Source organism: Manacus candei, unplaced genomic scaffold (genome assembly GCF_025592945.1).
Source record: "Manacus candei isolate 608988 ecotype Guabito, Panama unplaced genomic scaffold, ASM2559294v1 h1tg000005l, whole genome shotgun sequence".
Classification (NCBI taxonomy): Eukaryota; Metazoa; Chordata; class Aves; order Passeriformes; family Pipridae; genus Manacus; species Manacus candei.
Genome location: NW_026138053.1, coordinates 3,802,604 through 3,823,967, shown reverse-complemented (window position 1 = coordinate 3,823,967; position 21,364 = coordinate 3,802,604). Strand labels below are relative to the sequence as shown.

Genomic DNA, 21,364 nt, shown 5'->3' with positions numbered 1-21,364 from the left:
GGTTTTATCAGCTTCCAAGCTGCTCGCAGAGCAATAGGTGACTTTTGGGGACTTTCAGCTGTGACTATCTACCATTCTAGGCAGCATGTTAGTCAAAGGCAATAGAATATCCTCCAGATGCCCTTTGATGTACAGGATGTGTGGCAGGTTCCACCTTGGCAGGGAATCTCATTAGCTGTTGCTGGAAGGAAGCAACACAGTCAAGAAGCTACTCAACCTCCCTTTTTTCTCTCTCATCATGTTAGCCATTGGGAAGCAATTTTCTTTTGTTGTTTTATGATCCTTAGAGATGAGCAGATGATCACAGCCTTATTCTCTGAGTAAGGAGAAAAAAGGTTTTGAGGGGTGGTTTTTCCTTGCTTTCCTGGTGTTTGAAAACTATTTTCCCAGGCCTTGTTTTGATAATACCAATATCTATAATATTTATTTGAAATATGGTGAAGCCCCAAATAAACTGTGCTCTGTTCACGAACACTGAAACTTCATGTCTCCCCTTCCCCCCTAAACATTTATGTGCATACAGTTTATTTTTAGCATTAAAAATAACATCTTAAATCTCTTGAGAAAACTTCAGTGATCCTTTCAGGTCATTCACTGCAATGCTTCCATTTTAATTCAATAGTTTCTAGTTAGTTGCTAGTCAACTTAGCAAATATGTGTGGCAAACTTTTTTCCCCATAAATAAAGTAAGAATTTATTTCCATGTCAACGGGTTAAGTAAATTTTTCCGCATCATTACTAGTCTTTGTATTTTCTTGATGATTCTACAACATATAACAATAAGTTTGCTATGGAAGGGAGATCTAAAAGGTATGTAGTTCCCATGATTTGTTCCCCTGGAGCATTCCTTATTTATTGATACATTCATATAGTTGAGATTTACATCATTGATTAGTGTGATTTAGAGTGTCATGGCTTTGCATTCTTTCAACCTTTCTAGCAAAGCAAGCAATTTAAAGTCATGGCACGTGATACAAGATTTCAAAGCAGCAATTCAGCTGCAGCATTGTTTGATCCAGCCTTTAGTGCCTACCTGCCATAACAATTGGCAGTTTATAAACTTAGATATTAAAATGATGAGAGATTTAGAAATTCACACAACGCTAATGAAGTAGTGTGTGAACACCTGTGATTGTTTTGTGCCATTTATTCCAGCATGCTCAGGTTTTTGGGGGTGTGCACGGATGTGAGCCCAGTCCGTGAAGTGCAGATCAGGTATCATAATCAAGCCAGAGAGAGTTCAGAGTTGGAGGGTTTGTTCATGCCTGTCTCCCAGATAATTTATGCAATCTGAGTATCTGTCTATCTGCAGTACATCTCTGCTCAAAGTGTGAAAGTGAACTGCAGTTTTTATTTCCTCCAAGCCTGATAGTTATTTAGATTATCACTGGGTGTCGTATCATGTAGGGCTTAACAGTGCCACAAAACATCACCATCAGAAACAAGACACGGACTCTAGGTCAGACTGTGTCAAACAGTCTTTACATTCCTAACCATGTCCATGCTGTTCAGGAACTGGACTGGACCTTTATGATTCTGCCACTGGACTCTGATTTTTCATAGCCCTGAATTTTCGTAGTAGAAGTTGTTTAAAGTTTGTCTCAGCTGGAGCTATTCCATGGCTTATCAGATATTACATTACTGCTGTTCTCAGAGAACTAAAATTTCCCCAGGTCCTTCCATGCAGCCTATCCGTAACATACCTGTTGACATGAAAACAGAAGTTTAAAAAAATGTAATTCATAAGAAAAGTCTAATTATTTGTGACATTTCATCCATCATGTCCTAAGCTTCTCCAGAGGAAAGTAGTAACATTTCGTCTCCTTGACAGCAAACAACACAGTGACGAACTGAAAAATGTTCTGCTATATTTCAAACTGCAGTAAACTGAGTAAAGAACAAGTGCAAAATAAATAGCAAGAGTAAAGAGCAGGAACCCACATAAGTAGGGGGCAGAAGCTTGGAGAGCTTTCTACAATATTTCTCTTGGGTTAAAATACAAAAGAATCCTTCAAAAATAACTGGAACATTTCAGGGTAAGCTATAGCAATGCCACTCAGCCCAATTTGCATTGACTTTCCCAACATCTCCTGGGAGGAGATGCCTTGGGCAGATGCGGCAGCATAGCTCAGTTCATGGAGAGCTGCAGGACCTGACTGAAGACAGGATGAAAAAGGCTTTTACCATTTCCCCCAACTCCCCACCCCCAACACTTCAGGGCTGCAAAAAGAGGGCTTATGTTACTTAAAGGGAAGAGAAGCACAGCAAGTCTATGAAGCCTGCCCTCCTAATTTCTTCATTTTGAAGATGATGCCTAAGCTTCTGAAGCGCTGCTGTCAGGTCATACCCAAACTGGCTTTGCAGGCTTTCTTTGGGATGTGCCAAGTTCCCCACTTTGGAATTCTCTCTCTCTCTCTCCCCCATGTCAGACTTTGATCGAGTTTTGGTGACCATCTCTTTGTTCGCGGTTCTTGTAGTCTTGCTTATGTAGCTATATGCCTCTGCTCCAGAACATTGAGGGCTCTCCTGCTTCAGCAAAAATAGAATCTCTGTCAGTAACCCAGATTCCTACACATTTGAATATTTAATTCCCACTGTTTTCCTGAGTACTCGGAGATCTCATGTCTGTGAAACATGCAGGTTCCATCCACTGGTGGAGTGGGAAGGTCATCTGTCTTGACATCCACATACAGCTCTTCAGCTGGTTTTCAGACCCTTATTGGTAACCTGTTGGCAGATCTCATGCTCTCCAAACTTCATTATTCAAACAAAGAAACATGCAACACCCCAAAGTAGGATATCAATCAAATCTTCCATCTGGGAAGTCTAATGAAGAATAATAATGAGTTGGAGAATTTTGAAGTCGTTTGGGTGTTCTTTCTTTTCTGATCTCTGATTTTAGAGGAAATCCTTACATGCAGAAGCTACAATAGAGTGCTCTTTTTAACTCTGAAAGGCTGTGATTGTTCTTTAAGGAAAATACAAGTTTCTGCAGCCATTCCTAGTCTTTTACAGCATGGAGGCTCTTTCATTCCCATTCTTTTTCTTCCTTTTCCTTTTCTGTTATGCACACACACACAAAAACTCAGGAGTACATCATGAGCTGAGCTGTATTTTCTGTTTATTGCCACCAGGTTAATAACAGTAATGGTGCGAGGAGAAAATGAAGTGTTATGTAAAATCCTGCATTGCAGATTTTGGTGCTGATGCAAAGAGCTCAATAAAGTGTAACACTTTAATCATGGAGATAAAAATCACACAGCAGCTTCACAGTCTTCCAAGATGCAGAGCCTTAAGACAAAATAGAAGCAGGAGAGAAAGAGAACCTGACAATATTATTGAGTCCCAAAAAACTTGGGGAAGAAAACAGCCCACTTTCTTTTTCTTGTGATGCTTTGATTCTGTCTTTGTATTCACAAGATAAACAACTGAAAAATGTGTGCCTATTAATTTCCTGGTATTAGAGAGCAAAATGTCACAGCTTTATACACAACTTGGTGTCATTTACAGGAACCTGGAAACCCTTTAAAAACAAAGCCAAACAACTCCCTCCCCACAAAAATACCAAGCTCTCCCCAAAAAACTCAAACAAAAAACTAACTCTACAACATGGTAGGATGATATGTATTTTTTTTCAAGTAGACAAGCAGCCCAGTACAGTTTTAGCTATGGTGGTTTGAGTACAAATTTAGCATTCTAGCACAGAAGAGGACTCCGTTTTTGATGGTACTTTGCATGTACTCTTCATTGTTACTGACCTTGGTGTCTCTGCTTCTCAACTGCTGAAGATTAAGATTATAGAGTTGTCAAATGACTGGACATAAAGTTGTAGGTTGTTGGCTTGTGGAGTTATTTTGGAATTGGGGGAGGAAAAGGAAGAGTTATGAGAAGATCTCTCCTGTACAGGGAAATTTGTGGATGTAATGACATGGAGCACTGTGCTAAAAAATTGGAACAGTGCTAAGGTGTGTATATTTTTAGGTTGGACAAGTTCTTGTGAGGGACCTGACTGCAGTTGTGTGCCAAGTGTATTCTTTCGTGAATAATATTTCCAAGAAAGTAATTTTCCCTTCAATTTGGTTATTGAGAAGAATACAAGAATATTATTTGTTGGAACAAACACAAAAAAATTGGAAATACCTAGTTTATGGCCCAGAAAAATACCTCAGGTAACTCAGAAAAGTCTCATGTAGCTTTGCTCCTAGCATCTGAAAAGAAAGTAGTTTAAAATATAGAGGGAATCTCTATGCCAGAGCCCAGTGGCCACCCAGCCACTCCAGAAGGAGCTTCTTCACAGAGGCCAGAGCAGAGAAGTTACATATTCAGCATGAAATGGAATTCAGTTTTAGTTGATGCCTGGCCCTTTGGAGACCAGTTGCACAGCTTTGAGGAGCACAGCAGCCTGCTGAGCCAGCCTGTCTAGTCTTCAGCAGGATAAGAAGGAGGAAGGGATCAGTGCTTTAGCTTTATTGCAGGGTTTCCATTGGCCCTGTTCTGTCCCAAATCTTGCATGTCTGCAGTCAGTTAGCACTGCCTCTTTCAATCTGTTGCATAGCTATGCCCTTGGGTAAGATTCAAGGTTAATTCAAGGGCGTGCTAAAACTTGCTGGGGCTTGAAGGTAACCCAGAAGGTTTAATGTTTCCACCAGCTGCGATAACCACGAGCTGAAGTTTGGGTCTGCTGATTGAAAAGCTCCTACAGAGACAGAATCAGGCACATGTATTAGTGGCCTTTGGTATCTGATAAACTCTGTCATCACTGCTTACCTGTGATATGCCCATCATAAAGAGTGCCTGATTACATGGCTGGCTTAATCCATATAGCATGAAAGCTGACATTTTATATTACTTTATATGCTCTCGTCCAGCTGAGTTCACTTGTGTGGAATTAACAGATGTCAGATTTGGACGTCGTGGGCATGGATGCCACAAGAAATGTGTAAATAAACCAACCCTTGTGTAGTATTGTTAGAACAGGTCACGGTAAGAAATGGCAAAGAAAGGGAATGTTTCGTGGAACCCTGTAATATTTTCAGGAGAACTCAGGGGGTGAATTAAGCTGATATCACTCGGAAGCTAAAATCTTATCCTAAGGGTTACCTGAAGTAAAAGCCTCCTACTTTTTTCTGAGATAAGTCTGTGTCCATGAACATCATCTGTTTCCTCATGGTGTATTAAAACATTCACTACAGCAACTGTAGTAGTGGCATAGTGATCTCAACACCAGCTTAGTGGGGTACTTCCTGTTTGGGGTAAAGGACCAGGTAGGCTTTAATTACTGACATGTCTTGGAACACAGTGTGTCTCACAGCCTTGAGCTCATCCATAAAATTGAAGGGATAGTGATTCCAGGAAACCTGCTACGTCATATCGACAGTCCTTGTTCGCTTTTGAAGTTTGAAGGCAATTAGATGGATTTGAAGAGCTGCCTTTTTAAGGGTGGAAACAAATTAAGGTGCAGTGAGTGTTAAGAAACAAAACCTCTCTGCAGGCTGTGCTTTGCAGGGCAGACCTGTGCCCCGATGGGGGGTTCATTTGGATGCTGGGGAGCATGGGAGGAAACCATCTCGGCTTCACATGCTGGATTTGTGACTGGAGAGTGTTACAGAGCAGAGCTGGCTCACAGGGATGGACACAACTGTAGAGATGTGAGTTTGGGAAAAGGAGCATTGACCATCTCTTTCTTGCACAGACTCCTCAGACCCATTCTGGATACTACCAGATAGATACTAGGCAAGTCACTGCTCCAGATACAACCAGATGCTTCTGGTTGTTTGAGGAGAAAACTGAGACACAAGTTCTTCATATGTTGCGATGTCTGTCCTGCTGGCTTAGTTAAAATGCTTTTAACCTCAGGATAAGGCTTAAGTCCAGAATCAATTGCTTTAAGATATTCCATCCTCTTCCATTTTTTCTTTCCTTTACCCCCACCCCTGTGCATGTTCTATATGAATCATGGAGGGGACACACACACAATATACAAACAGCCCTAGCAGCTGATTGGGCTGGAAAAAGACAAACCTCCAAATATTTAGAGGTTTTTTGCCTTTTGCCTACATGTATTAGCTCCCTAGGCCATGATGTGGATTTCCAAACTGCCAACTGATGGTGTTGCACGGTCCTGGTGCAACACCAGTGGTGACCCATCTGTGGGGGGTGTGGGGAGGATGGAGTTTTTGAGGCTGTCCTTGTTGCCAAAAACATGAATGTGAAAATAAAGGGTCAGTCTGCCATGGGGCTGTGACACCTTCTGAGTGGAAGGGCTGGAAGCGGAGGTGAATGCATTGGAATTAATTAATGCAGGTAATGCTTATAATTCGGGAAGTGCTAGAAAATCCAGCGGCATTTGTTGCCAGAACAGTGGGTTCTTTTGCAGGGTAACAGAGAGTAAAACTCTGGGAATGGACCAGTGACATGATGGGTAAACACTGGAATACATTCTGATAGCAATGTGGTGATTTGGGTAGCTTCTGGTTCTGACAGACTAGAAACAGTCTGTTTGCAACTTTAAAAAGAGCAAGTCAGTGATTTCCTAGTGCTGGGTACGGAGCGATAGCGCTTTTCCCTCCCAGGCATTTAGATTTTGTGTCTGTGCCTTTTCCAAACAAGTTGTTACTATTTCCTCTGCTTTTAAGAAGCAAACAAGCTATTTTTACTGGGGTGGGGGTGTGTGTGGAGGTTGGTTTGGGGGGGTTTTGTTTGTGGGGCTTTTTTGTTTGTTTTGTTGGTGGGTTTTTTGTGTATGTGTTTCACTCAATATAAGACATGAGAAGCCATTAAAGGCAATCAAAATAAAACCCTACGAAGTGCTGGTTGGATCTGTGGTTAACCCTTGTTTTAAAAAACATGAGCTTAGTTTTTACCTGTGTGTCCTTTTAACACTATGAATCAGCTCTTTCAGAAAGAGCCGAAGAGAGAGGAAATCCAGCCCAGAATTGAATGGGTTGCTGTGGTACATCATCTGTTACACCTGGTGTGCTCCAGTGAGACAAAGTGGTTAAAAATATTGCTACTACACCTTTCCATGGGTTAAGATGGCATTCTCTGAGCACGTTGCAAGTGTACTTGTTTGATAGACTCCCTGGTTAGAATGAGTACTTATTTTCCTTGTCAGGAAGAAAACAAAAAAAAAAATGAAAGGAAGGTAATTGACAGCAATCTTTAAGGGTCATCACAGTATTTGCCTCCACTTTGATTTTTTTACAATGGCTTTAATGCTGTGAAATTATGGACTTCTTTTAAGTCTTCTCATTTTCTCTTACAAGCAGACCACCTCACATTTTAAACATCTGCAATAGTTCCAGCAATGAAACCAGGGCTATTGTAGCACTGAAATCTCTAAAATTGCAGTGATTCTCAGTTGGATAGTGATCCACTGTACATCTGGAATTGTAGGTGTTGCTCTCAGGAAGCTGTATTTGGCATAATTTCCTCCTTGGGAACAGGGCACAATGGGATCACAGCTTCTCCTGGTCTCAGCTGTTGAGCAAATCCGTGTCAGGCCTAATAGCCAGTGCTCTTTCCCCCTTGATCAGCTGGGCTTTGGTCTTTGCTGAGTTGAACATTGTTCACTAAATGAATAGCTCTCAGAATGCAAACTTCGCCTGTTATCCTTCCATTTAGGAAAATTGAGAGTTTTTAATCTTTTGTACTCTGCATTCAAGAGATGAGAGGAAAAAAAAAAAACCCACCTAAATGCCTCCATTTAAATGTAAATTTTGACTTTTCAAGTCTGACAAAGTAGGGTGTTTGTTTTTATAAACAATATATATATATAAATAAAAGCCATGGAATTGAAAGAACAAACCCCTGCTCTCGCTGATATTTTTTCCACATAGTAATCTTTGCTCTCATCATGTTACATATTTTTTTTGTTTCTTTTTACTTTAAAACTAATTTTGCTGTGAGAACAAGAGCAGAAGATGGTTAGAAGGAAATACTCTGGCACGGGCTTGTGCAGAGAAAACATGCCATCTGCCTAATGTGCTTCATCTGGTGTCAGTCTAAGATGTGTTGTTTGGGTTTAACACGCCAGTCACCAGCCTAGAAAGAGTGCAGGCAGCAGCTCTGCCACTGGCTGCCCCAGCTAGGGTCCAAATCCTTCCTGCTTTTCCGAGACTATACTCACTCTTACACAGGCCACAAAATTTTAGGCAGGAGATACATCACTTACAGTGTCCTCGCATTAGAGCACAAGAGGCATTTGTGCAAGGAACAGAAGTGGTTTGGGATATATTTTTGCCCTTCACCATATCATAGTTAAGAAGCAAAAGCAAAGATCCAGCCTCAAAGTGTTTTTTTTTCAGAGCTTTGACTCGTGAATTGAAGGGCTGGTGGTGAAGATGTGATGGTGTCTGCAAAGCTTCAACCTTCTCTGCTTCATTAGGAAAGAGCTGGAGAAGCCACTTGGCACAGCATCACACAGAGACGTGCACTTGAGCCCCCAAAGCAGAAGAACTATGCAGTGAAGCCCTCCTTGCTCAGGACTGACAGGTCTCTTCTGTCTGTCTGGAGATGGGTCACAATGAGCTCAGTGTCTGTCCCTGCCCCACTGTGTAGTGTGGACTCAGCTTCCTGTGGGGGACAGGGCATGTTTTGGGGCTCAGAGCTGTGGTCAGAACCCATCAGTGGCCAGGTTTCAGAAATAGGGCCACCTTCTTTAGCAGAAGTTTCCTCTTTCAGTCACAGAAATCCTGCCTGATAAATGGATGACACACATCTCAGCTGGGTGAATGTAGCTGGTCACATTTTGTTACACAGTGTGTAATAAAGATTTTAGCTTATTTTTTTATTAAGAAAAGACGTTGGTAGACAGCTTTAAATGTCTGCCTGAGGACAAAACGAACTGAGTTTTGTAGATAGCTGGGATTTTTTTCTTAATAAATAAATAAATGGAAAGATTTTTATGTTGATAATAAAAATAACTAATGCAGAGCTCCTTCCACTAGTGCCTGGAGACATGGACAGATGTGGGATTCTGAAGGGATAAAGAATTGAAATCTTTTGGCAGGTAGTTGCTATAAAAATGACTATCCTTCCTGCTTCTTATTACAGACCAATATTCAACAAATGAAGAGTCCCTGAGAAAGCTAATGATGACAGGATCAGGTTCCGACCATCAGAGATAGCAGAAACCTCCTCCCTTCAGAGAAATCTGAAGTTAAAGTATACCTTGGGACTTTCTCAGACTCACAGTGTGGTGTGTGGGAGTCTAAAGAGGAGGAAACTGCCAGGGAAACTATGAAAAAGCAGAGTGAGTTGACCAAAAGTTTGGTTTGCTCATGAGTTTTCTGCCAAAGTTTTGTGCAATCGCTTTCTGCCTGCAGAGAACTTTGAGTGTGTTGATGTGTATAGTTGGTTCCTGCCTTGCTGTGTGGTCTGTTGTTGGAATAAGAGGGTAAGCCTTGTTTTCTCACTTTTACCCTTCTGATTCTTTCTTCCATTCCACTGCAGAGGGGAGAGAGCAAGTGTCTGTCTGGGGCTTATCTGCCTACCAGGCTTAAATCACGATATTGCTTCACAATGCAATGCTGTTGTAGGGTCAGTCTCCTGCAGTCTCCTGGAGAAGTCAGTAACATGTATTGTAGAAGTGGCCAGTCCCTCCAGTGTTTTCAACCTGAAAACCATCAGTGACAATGCAACATTTAGGAGAGCAAAGATGAAATGTTGATCTGATGTATTTACCATTCAGAGCAAATTGCTTTGTTGTCCATTACAAACAGCTGTAACAGATACAGAGGAGAAGAAGGATGAAAACGAGTTTAAAATATTTCTTTGTATTTAAAGATGCATTTTTACACACACATATACTTAGAAAGCTGTATATATACACACATAGAAGAAAAAGCATGGAGAAACTGCCTAAATCTCTGAGTCAACCCCTGATCATGTGGGACAGCTACTGCTGTCTAGGGTGGGAAATATCCTTCTGAGTCCTACTATACCTTTGTTTAGTTATGTCCTGCTGGGTCCTCTTGAGACTGTCATTCTGATTATTTCTTACAGCACTGTGCTGAATCTCGAGTCCCTGATCTTGTGCAAGAACTGAATATGCTTTCTGTAGGAAATGGTAAAAAACAACATAAAAAATCCCCAATATGTGCTTGCAGGGGAGACATTGTCTTTGAGATGTTGTGGCTCTACTTATAGGCACAGTTAGCTGACCTGCTGTTTGGCCTGACAGGGAGAATACAAGGTGGTATCACCTGCAGCAATATCATAGAACCACAGAATGGTTTGGGTTGGAAGGCACCTTAGAGATCATTTAGTTCCAGCACCCTGCCATGGGCAGGGACACCTTCCACTAGGCCAGGTTGCTCAAAGCCCCATCCAACGTGGCTTTGAGCAACTCCAGAGATGGGGCATTCACAACTTCTGTGGACAACCTGTGCCACCTCCTCACCACTCACACAGTGAAGAATTTCTTCCTATGTCTAAACTTGCCCTCTGTCAGTCTGATTCCATTGCCCCTTGTCCTATCACTACACGATCTTGTTAAAAGTCCCTCTCCATCTCTCTTGTCACCCCCTTCAGGTATTGGAAGTACTATAAGGCTTCCCTGGAGCCTTCTCTTCTCCAGGCTGAAAAATCCCATCTCTCTCAGCCTGTCTCCACAGGAGAGGTGCTCCAGCCCTTGGAGCATCTTCATGGTCTCCTCTGGATTTGCTCCTGCAGGTCCACAGCCTTCTTATGGTGGGGGGCCCAGAACTGGATGCAATGCACCAGGTGGGGTCTCACAAGAGCAGAGGGGGAGAATCACCTTACATAACCTGCTGGCCACACAGCTTTTGATGCAGCCCAGGGCACCTTTGGCCACTGTGAGTGGTGGAGTATTGCAGGAAGAAAGTTTCAGATACAACTGGTGCTGATAAATGCCTTTCAAAAGGCATGATATGTTGTGCTTTTAGTTGTGAAAGGAGATCCTTCCAAAATGTCCATTACATTTTAACTTTTATAGCACTGTGCAGATAATAAATACTGCTAGATGTAAAGCTCAAAGAAAACATCCCACAGTTTGGTGCTAAATGTGATGCTGAACTCTCTCTGAGTAGGACAAACTAAAGAAACCCTGTTCTTCCTGTTGTGAATGAATTCTGGGACAGCAAGAGAGTATCAGGGATAATTCTATTTTGTATTTGCATGCTGTCCCTCCCCTCAGCATGTATGTCTGATGTATAGTCCCTAATCTCTTTCAGTGTCCTTGTGTTCCTGTTTATCAGCTTTCACTTTTATCTCTTACTTGGATGTGCTCGTTGCTTGCCCCGAGTACAAGAAAGGAAAAGAAAGACACAACTTGGAAAGGAACAGAGTAAGACTAATGACCATGGATAGCTTCTGCCTGTGGCAAGGCTGTGCCAGGAAGACAAAGAGAGTGAGTTAGTTTAGTGAGTTAGTTTGGTTTTCAGCTGTCAGTCACTAGTAAGGCATTTGCACAATGTCCATCCAAGCCTTCTTGTCTTCTCAAGGAAGTAGGATGGCCATATAACCCTTGAATGACACATTTAGTGTTGTGTCCTTCCACCTGACTGGAAGGCCAAGTTTGCAGTTTGCATCCAGGTATGGGGTTTTTTTTGTTTCTTACTCCTCGCTGATCTGTGTAAAATGAGAGCAACCCTTACAAGTCCTCTAATAGGTCCCACTAATCCAGTTTTCTGGGTGTGTTCTTAGTAGGTGGGAAAAGCCACTCAAGGACCTGTTTAAAAAATTTTGCATGTGTAAAATGGGCCTTTACCTTTGATGTCTAGCTTGTAGTTATCAGTGGTTTGGGGGTTTGTTGAGCTGAAAGCTTTATATAGAGCAGGACCTACCTTACAGTACTTTGTTTAATCTCTTTTCAGAGTAGACAGTTTACACTGTAGAAATATACATACTTTTCACCACCAATCAACACCTTAACTTTTAGGAACTACAGAAGTCTCATTCTGCAGCATAAATTAAGGTCTAATTGGAAAATAAAACCAGTGATGCTACATCAAACCCAAGGTCTATTTGGCTCAGTATCCCATGACTTATTGCAGATACTAAGGGGTAGACTAGAGAAAGGCTTCTGACAATGTGTAATTTGGGGATTTTCTGATTGAGAAATTATGTTCACTGCTTTGAGTGAAATCACATAATGGAATCTTTTTCTTTGAATTTATCTAATTGATCTTTGAGTTTACCTGTGTTTTGGCCAAAATCTGGTGGCAGTGAGTTCTGCAGTATAAGTTAATTTAAAAAACACTTAATTATGTTTGCCTTAGGTCTACTGCCTGATGACTTTATATTCTGCCAGCTGTTACTTATTTAGTCAGAAATAGTGAATAATGATATATATTATTTGAGAGACTAGAGAAACTGGTTGTTATAGAGTTTGATTTGCATACACATAGTTTGTCCAACTGCAAGAGTTCCTAGGAAATTAGGGGACAGGGAGCCATAACTCCTAGCCATTGTTTTTATTCTACCACTCTTTGCCTTTGTAATTAGAGGAGAGGCAGGCAATGTCTTTGGGCCTTATTTATGTAGTTGTAAAGACTGTGTTCCTTGGTCAGAAGATTCTGCAGAGGTATAATTAAAAGTTAGTGGTAAAACACAAAGGTATTAATACTGCTATGAAGTGGATAGTTGAACAGGAATTCTTGATCTTAATATAGTTGCAGGTGTATAAGCAGCAATTAATGATGCCCGAAGACTTTAAATGACTTGTGTATTGTCACACAGCAAGCAAGTGGCTGTCTAAGGAGCAGCACCAAGGAGTGCTAAAACCTTCAATACAGCTACTGGGAGCATTTCAGCTGAGAGAACCTTCAGAACCAGACCAGAGACAAATTTTCTTATCTGGTGAAAACATGGTCATTTAGATATTTCTATTTCATAACCTAATTTTCTTGCTTTAATTATGAGTGTAAATAACAGTTACTGCCTCAGCTTCTCTCTCCCTTGCTCTCCTTAACTGTCCCTTTCCCTCTTGCTCTCTCTTATGTTCATTCTTTGCTTATAGTAGGGTTTCTTCCCACTTCCAAAAAGCTGTTGAGTCTTTTGTCACAAATCTCCTCTCTCTTTTCTGAAGAACCCTCTTTCTGTGGAGCCAATGCTGTTCAGTACCAGAGAAGTGAGCAAGGTAGGAATTATAGAGCTTGTTCTGTGGGGCACATGGTGGGGACACACAAGTGATGTTTGAGATGGGCAGAGCCACATGAGATCATCAAAGCTTGGGGTGAGCTAATGCCCCAAGACCCAGTTCAGTTCCACTGCTTTATTCTAGTATTTTGGGCAACTAAAATACTTCAGAACTTGTGAAGGTCAAAAACCATGGTGCTGAGTGTTTGTGCATGTTTGCTTCTATATGAGGGACAGAGAAAGGATGAAACAGAGCAAGGACTGTCCTTCTTCAGGCTCACACTTCCAGTTTTGGCTAGGGGTCAGACCCAAAATCCAGAAGAGTGTATTTTCTGGTTCATAATCATTTAGCATAAAAATTATACAAGAATTGTCCATGCAGCTGAGCCAAAAGTCTTGTCTAAACTTGATCTGGGTCTTAACATTGTCTCTTTGGCACCTCTCTAATTTAATATGCATTTGAACAGAAGTGGCTTCTTGATAGAGCCTTTCACCTCCAGGTCACCCTTTCAAATCCAATTCAGGCCTGTCATGACCAAATGTTTCTACCATCTGACGGCTCTTCTGTGTCCTGTGTGAATATCTGGCTTCAGTCCAGGAGCTGGTGGACAGGTGCCTGAATTGCAAAAACTGCCAGAGCTGACACTAACTGGACATCTCTGCAGAGGGGTCAAAGAGTGAATCAGCCTGGCAGATGAATTAATACTTAACTTGTACGCATTGTGAGGCTTTATATCTTCAAAGTGCTTTACAAACGTCAGCTAATCCTCAGGAGGTGTTGTTATCTGCACTGGCAGGTGAGAGGAGCAAGCAGATAAAGAGCCAGCACCAGAATATGCATGTTGCTGACCTCCCACTCTGAGGCCAAAACTCTGAGTTTAGCTCCTTTCAGGACGACTGATGGGCACACCAGAGTAAGGTTTAAGCTCCTTGAAGGAAGTTCCATGTTCTTCTGGGGATAAAAGCATCCCTTACTTTTTAAGACAGGCAGGAAAGCAGTATTTATGGCCATGCCATCCTTTTCCTGTATGAACCATGGAGCAGCAGAAGTCTCTTCTCCATTCACCTTGAGGTACTGGGGAGTCATGTCAGATTATGCCAATCATTAAGAGGTATCTTTATTTAGACTGAGAGCCTGCCATGTAACCAGACTGGTAAATGTTTCTGAAGAGCAATTGGGTTGGAGTGGTTCACTCTGAAAGACAACAGCTCATGGAACATTGTTGAAATGCTCAGAAAAAAAATGCTTGAAGTGCTATGAAGAATTGCTGGAAGATCATGCAGAGTCAGTGGTACTTCAGTGTTTGCAAGCTGCTTCTGCAGGGACACTTAAAAGACATTTTCAGACTGTGTAAAGGAAAACTGAAAAATTGGCTTTTGTGCCTCATATCACTGAGAATAAGGGTGGTTCTAAGCTGGCATTTTCCTTTCTCCGGAAGCAAGATGAGGAAACTTTTTTTTTAAGGTTTTTAACCTTTAGAAGGTTTTTAAAAATAGTAACCCCCTTTCCTACTATTAATTTCTTGTGTAAATAATTGCTGTTGTTGCCATGGTGTTTACAAGGATGAATGGAGCAGGTAGTCTGTGAGATGATGAATGGAAAGAGAAAGATGTTGTCCCTATGGTTACAAAGAGATAGTGGCATACCTCTGAAATAGTGCCTCTAATAAGGTGTGCATTTTCTGCAAAACTGGAGATGACACTGTAGGACTAACTTGTCAAAGGTTATAAAGAATGGCAGGAGAAAATGTTCTTGGGAGTATTTATTTTTATTTATTTTTTGATGAGGACTTACGCTGACCCTTTCAAATTTTGGGGAAAATATATGGGGAGAAAGTAGATGTAAGGAAAGTGATTTGGGTAAAATTCATCTTACCAGGCATCCAAACCCAGGTGTTTCAAGGGAGACTTGAAAATGTGTACCACATCCAGACAGTTTGAATTCCACCTCATGTTCGCTTGGATAGTCAGGAGACAAGTGCCACACATACCTAAAGAGTGATCCAAGGCACTGGACAGAATTCTCTGCAGCTGAAAGGGGAAGGACTGGTCCTTTCTAGCTGAATATTGACTGTTGACCACGTGATGCTGAATGGCCAGTTTTCCTTTATTTTGCTTAGGGGCACATTGTGCTTGTGTTCTCCGGTGTCCCCACTGTGAGCATTGCCAAAACAACTAATGGTGAGAGAAGGCGTGCGTGTCAAAATGGATGTCTTTGAGACCTCTGAAAAATTTTCTTCTGAGAGATCCTGTACCTGAGGAAGCATCAAAGAGTCAGTCTTTTTGGTATTTCTGGATCTCTTCTGAATGACAAGGGGCAAACTCCTTATGCTGTGCCAGCTGTTTTATGCCCGTTTGCTCCCCGCAGCCGTTCAGCAGTAAGAACACAAAGTCTGCCTGGAGGCTGTTACATTCTCTACAGCTAATGACAAGCCATGGTTTCAGCAGCCTGTGTAAAACATGGCAAGGAGTTCAACCCACCCCCTGTATGAAATATTAGAGTGAAGAAGGCTTTTGGACGCTCTCTCGCTAAACCAATTGCTATGCCCAAGAATTAATAAAATCCATATTGAAGTGACAGCTGGCGGACAGAGCTGGCTTCTTCCTGCATCACTTGGCTCTCTAGTGGCTCATGTTCTGGGTTCAATGCACATTTATCCTTTTATTATGGCATTTATTGATTTTTATTTATTTATGTATTAAATCTCTGTTTCCTAAAGAATCATAATTGCACTGTTCAAAATCTAAGTTTCATCATATCAGCACTAGCTATTAACATACTTCTTCCCTTTTTCTCTTTAATGACTGACCTTCCAAAGGCATTCAGTGAATGAAATAAAAATGCAGACAAGTGAGAATATATTTTCTCATCGTGAACCGGTTTCTGTACTGCTTTGACTATTTCCTCTCTTGTCAGTATATGTGAGTTCTTTTCCTTAATCCATGATTTCTTTCATTTTCCTCACCTCCTAATTTATATGTATATTTCTCAAGCTGACAGAAACTTCAGACTGACTCAGTAGAACAGTGGAAAGTGAGTGTCACAAAGGTAGGGATTCAAATGAACTTTAGAGCAGAAATTCGTTTGCTTATTTATTTATGTTGGTTTTATATGGTAAGTGGCAAGAAGAGATAAAGACCATTCTTTTCAAGGGAGAAAATGTTAACTGTTGTTTTCTAAGGAAGTGGGGTTCAATCATTGTCTCTGTCAGTCTAGTAAATGATTTCTGTTCTGAGATACGGAGAAAAGACAGACCAAGCCTGCCTTTGTTTTCTGGAACTGTGTAACCTGGGTCATCCAGGTAATTATAGCTTTACTTAAGAAACAGAGAATGTGGGAGAAAAACTCTGCTACTGCTTGTAAGCACAAAGAAAAGACACTTGAGAGAATTAAATTTCATTATGATTTGTATAGGGCTTATGAATCATTTTGCATTCCACCTCTAAAGCAGAAAATGATGACTTTAATATCATATTGTAGGACGACACTGGTAAGCCTCTCAGAAGGCAGCTATGGCATCCAGAGATATTGGAACCTGGTTATTCATTACCTTCTGCTTAAAAGCCAGAGCAAATGCCACTATGAGACTTTGACACCTCCCTGTTTATTCCCATTCCTACTTGTAGGTGGTACTGCAATAGAAGCCCTAATGGGGGTGGGTTCTGCTGTGTACATACTGACAGATACCCCTGGAGTATAACAGCAGATAGCACTAGGTAAGATGTGTTTGTATGTTCTCCTGCAAATGCACACGTACATTTATTTACTTCGTTCTCCCATTAAAGTCCTCCCTATCTCAAAGACAAACAATTTCAGAAGGTCATCCCTCTGCTGACTGTCCTGAAATTGCCATCAGTAGGCGACATTATATATTTAATAAAATGTTAATTCTGTGATCCTACCTAAATTGCAGGAGATCAGTAATTATGTCAAAATCTTCCAGAGAACCTCAACTGAAATATGAAATTTATTTCCCAGCTTAAATTTGCAGAATGGCAGTGGGTGAAACAGTTTCTACACGTAAAGTGCCTATGAATATGTATGACTGTAAAGAGAGAGAAGAAATACCATTATTGTTCAGGAACATATCATAATTCTTGAGAAGCTTGTGTGCAAACAAATTGTCTGCTACTTGGTCTACTAGTTGAGGCACAAGGTAGCAAACTTCTAATGTGCCAGTGACTGGACTGTTATTGTCCATTTTAAGGCCACAATATCTTTGAGTCTGAGAATAAAGGGATTTTTTTTTTCCATTAGGAACTCACGTGTTATATTAACAATGCACTGGATTATTTTGTTTTGTAATGGAGAATGCTCAACATGTTTTCCTTTGATAAAGTAATGAATGTGAGGAGAAGAAATGTGAAACACTGAAATACTGTTCTGCTCACACACAGCAGTGTCTGGAAGTGTTACATCTAACTCGAAATTACTCTAGCAATGTTTAAAAACTTTCTGAATAGGATGGACAATTGCAAATTTGGACTATATTTAGTGTGCAGGAAGATGTGAAATAGGGTGGTTTATAGGTTCTGTAGGAGGGTAAGGAACAAAGACCAGAAAAAACAGTTAGTTATTGTGAACCAACTTAAGAAATTACTTTTTAAATACTTAGAAATTAATGTCTGGATAAATGTTTTTAAACACCTGTCTGGGTGATGAGCTATCTGTGGAATGTCATGGTTTCCAAATAAGAGACCTGGAAGCTTAATCTTTAGGTGAGGGTGATATGTGTGAAGGACGCTGTTCCCTCACAAACAACCGTTGTAACCAGATTACTTGAAAATGGTTTTGATGAACAAAAAAGATCTTCAAAGAAATTTCACCACACGAGATGATTTTCTAATATTCTCTGTGGCACTTTTATCAACATTTTTTTTTTTTTTTTTTGAGTGAGAGTCCTGGAAGAGTTTAGAAAATAATACTCCAGTGATACTGTGTTAGACTGGATAACCTGATAATTGAATGCTAAACTGAGGCTCAGGTCACCCATGTTCTGCAGGTGAATTTCTTGCTGGATAGCCTATGGAAAGTTATTTTAGTTATCTATGCCTCTGCATCTCTGTTTGCATCTCACCTTCTTTTGGAAACAGCTTGAAAACTATAGATGAACTAAGTATACTATGACACACCAAAAATCATACAGTTTATACCAGCACTTTTATTTGTCCTAAGACACAAATTGTTCTAGTCTATTGTTAAATATCTCACTGTGCTTGTTGATTACTTTATGTTAGTAACTATGTTCCTATAAAGAATTCTGCCTTGTTCTAAAATAAGTATGACTTAGGTCACTGACTTCTGTGTGAAGGACATTCATGCTTTACAAATACCCAGTTTAACTAGATTATCTGCTCACTTCATCAAATCACTGTTTTGAGACTCCACAGCATGTTCTGTTTTATGGTGATATGCCAGTGTGCATCTGATCTCATCAAATTCTGTGTGTGATGGGGAAATTATCTCATGAAAATAGTATTACTTAATCTTGGTTTTAATTTCTGTATGCTTGGAGAGGAAGAAAATTCTATGTGGTGTTTCATCCTGTCAGTGCTAATCTTTCTCCTCAGTGCTGTATCTCCAAATAGCAGATGTGTGCTTTATTGCAGTGTTGGTCCTCTATAGCACAGCATAAAGTTTTGGCAGGAGCAAACAATTTATTGTATTAGAGTCAAACACAATCAAATGTTCCTTCTCCTATGAAGCATGGTCAGATATTGATATTGCATTAGCTAACATTTTAACATAGCAGAGGCTTAATAAGATACATTATTACTCTCTCTAGGCTGTTTAATTAAGCTAAACAGTCGCTGTGTATTGTACATTGGTTTTCTGCCAAGGGAAAGTAAATCTGTATTATATTAGTTTCACATACCAAATTATATTCTCCCCCCATCAGAGACTCTTTAGAAGAGCTGACACTGCTGTCACATGAACTGCACAATACAAACTGCCTTCCTATGTCATGGGACTGTCCTTGTAGCTCAGTATTCTCCAGTAGCCTGAGCAAGTTGTGTGTGCAGGGAAGACTTGTGTCTGCAGAGCTACATGTTGTATTCCATTGGCCAGGGTCCCTGTTGGCTGCCAGGGAGTACTGGGATAAGCATCATAATGCCTGTCCTACCAAAAGAACTCTTCTCCATCCCTCTGTTGAGGCAGAAAGATCTGAACTCTGGTCACCGGGATGGCTCTTACTGGCCCTGTGGTTGTCAGGTGGCAGGAGTGAGTTTGTCACTGTCACATCACATTATTTCTTCAGGTCCAGAAGTTTTAAGAGTTTGGGGAAACTGGGTAATCCAGTGGCGTCTGCTCTGGTATTGCTCTTTAGTGCTGGGCATTGCTATCTCTGCTGCCAATGGCACTTGATCACATCACAGTGACCAAGGTGAACATTCACTGCTTCCCACTGAGGACATGGGAAGGGTATGGGCAGAGCAGGCACTTCTGTACCAGGGGGTCTTACTGTTTTCTTTTAAAGCAGAAGCTGATGCAGAATCACAGAGAGAGCTGCAAGCAGAGAGGCATTCAAGGCACTTGCTTTTGGGAGTTGCTCTGTTGAATTACTACTACAAAGCAGAGTAAGACAAAACATTTGCAGTTATTTCTCCTTATAAGCAAAAGTAAATTGCACAGGAAATACTGAAGTCTTTTTTACACAATTTTGAGCCTATTTTACCTGGCAGAAGTGTACATCTGCATATTGTGATGTGGAGCTGTGCAGAGAGGGCAAATAATCGTGCTGTAGAACTGGAAGGTGCATATTTTTATCAGTGGCAGTAAGCCCTGTATTACAGTGGAGGATGATGCTTTGGCTCTATTTTGCACAGTGCCATGTGCAAAATGTTCCAACATTTTCAAGAACAGTGAAGAAATGTCTGTCATGGTCCTGTGTTGTGTTTCACATGCCCCCACAGAGAGGCATGAATGGTTGGATGCATCACAGCAGTGTCTTTAGCATGGCTCTGGCACCATGGTTAGATTCAAGAATGGCTGTATTGGATTTATGGGAGGCTTCATAACACAGTTATGATTTATCTCATGCTGAATGTTTTGTTGTTGTTTTGTTTCCCTCAACAGAAGATTAACCTGGAGTTCTATATTGACATCCATGCCCACTCCACCATGATGAATGGCTTCATGTATGGGAACATCTTTGAAGATGAGGAAAGATTTCAGCGACAGGCTGTTTTTCCCAAGCTACTCTGTCAGAATGCTGAAGACTTCTCTTATGTAAGCAATGTTTTTCTTAACTATATTTTCTTAAGGGTTTTTCTTTTCATGAAAAATTTCTGGCTTTACAGGACTGAGTAAATTTTATTTCAGTATTAACAGAAGGCTACTTAAAAATGTTGTTATTATTAGCTACCACTTTTCCTCTTATACTTACCTTATCCAGAAGTGGTAAGTTGTGATCTTATGTATGTCATCAGACACATGAACAAAAACAGGTTCTTCATCTTCCATATTTTAACCTTAGGTTCTGAATTATTGGAGTACTTTGTTTTTGTCAGATCTTTTGTCTTTTGATCAACTGGATCGGCTTTATTGTTCCATTGCTTTTTATTATTTTGTCAGTTATTTTGCTTTTACACTCTAAATAATAATTTAATAACAAATAGAAAGAAAAATAACTAGCTTGAAAGAAAAGGTTAGGTAATCTTCTGTTAAAAGTTGTGGCAAAGGCAATGTATGCTTTTGAAATTCTTTGATATTACCATGGAAAACTGTTCTGGAAATAAATGGTGAGCTCTTCTAAATGAGTTGAAAAGGGGCACATGTTTTTTGAACATATTTCAAATAGAGTAGAAGAGCTCCTTAGCAAACAGTCATTGCAGTTGCTGTGCAGAAATCAGTAGATTTAAGACTGGTCCAGTGTGTCCAAGTATGACATCCTGGCCCTTTCCATGGGCTCTTTTGTACCCCAGTTTTCCCTGAAAGCTGTGCAAGTAGAGCACACAATGCCCAAGACTTTCTGCAACAGCTTGATTGCTTCTCCTGGCACATCTGTGGAGCTCCTAGCAAAGCTGCTTCTACACAGCTCTCCCTTGCTCAGTCTCTGACATCCTTTTTGCTTATACTTCATCCTCCTGGTACTGAGAAGTGAGTCTGTGTCTCCTGTCAGGGTCTGGGACAGCTGGGTCATGGTGCCTGCCTCTGCTGCAGTGCCACCCCAGCCAGCTTGTGGCAGAGGTGGTGGTGAGGGAGGATAGGGACCCTGCACCGTTCCAGGTGTTTAGCTCTAGAGAAACAAAATTTAAAACA

General features: G+C 40.8%; 1 protein-coding gene across 2 annotated transcripts in view; it reads left to right on the top strand.

Annotated features, from left to right (window-relative positions):
* LOC127476644 (BEN domain-containing protein 5-like) overlaps positions 1–21,364 on the top strand; it is a 906,516-nt gene that overhangs the window by 787,581 nt on the left and 97,571 nt on the right. For both annotated transcript variants that reach the window (XM_051799779.1, XM_051799772.1), the window contains exon 10: positions 20,180–20,332. In XM_051799779.1, the coding sequence (XP_051655739.1) occupies positions 20,180–20,332 (153 nt within the window). The remainder of the gene's footprint in view (positions 1–20,179; positions 20,333–21,364) is intronic.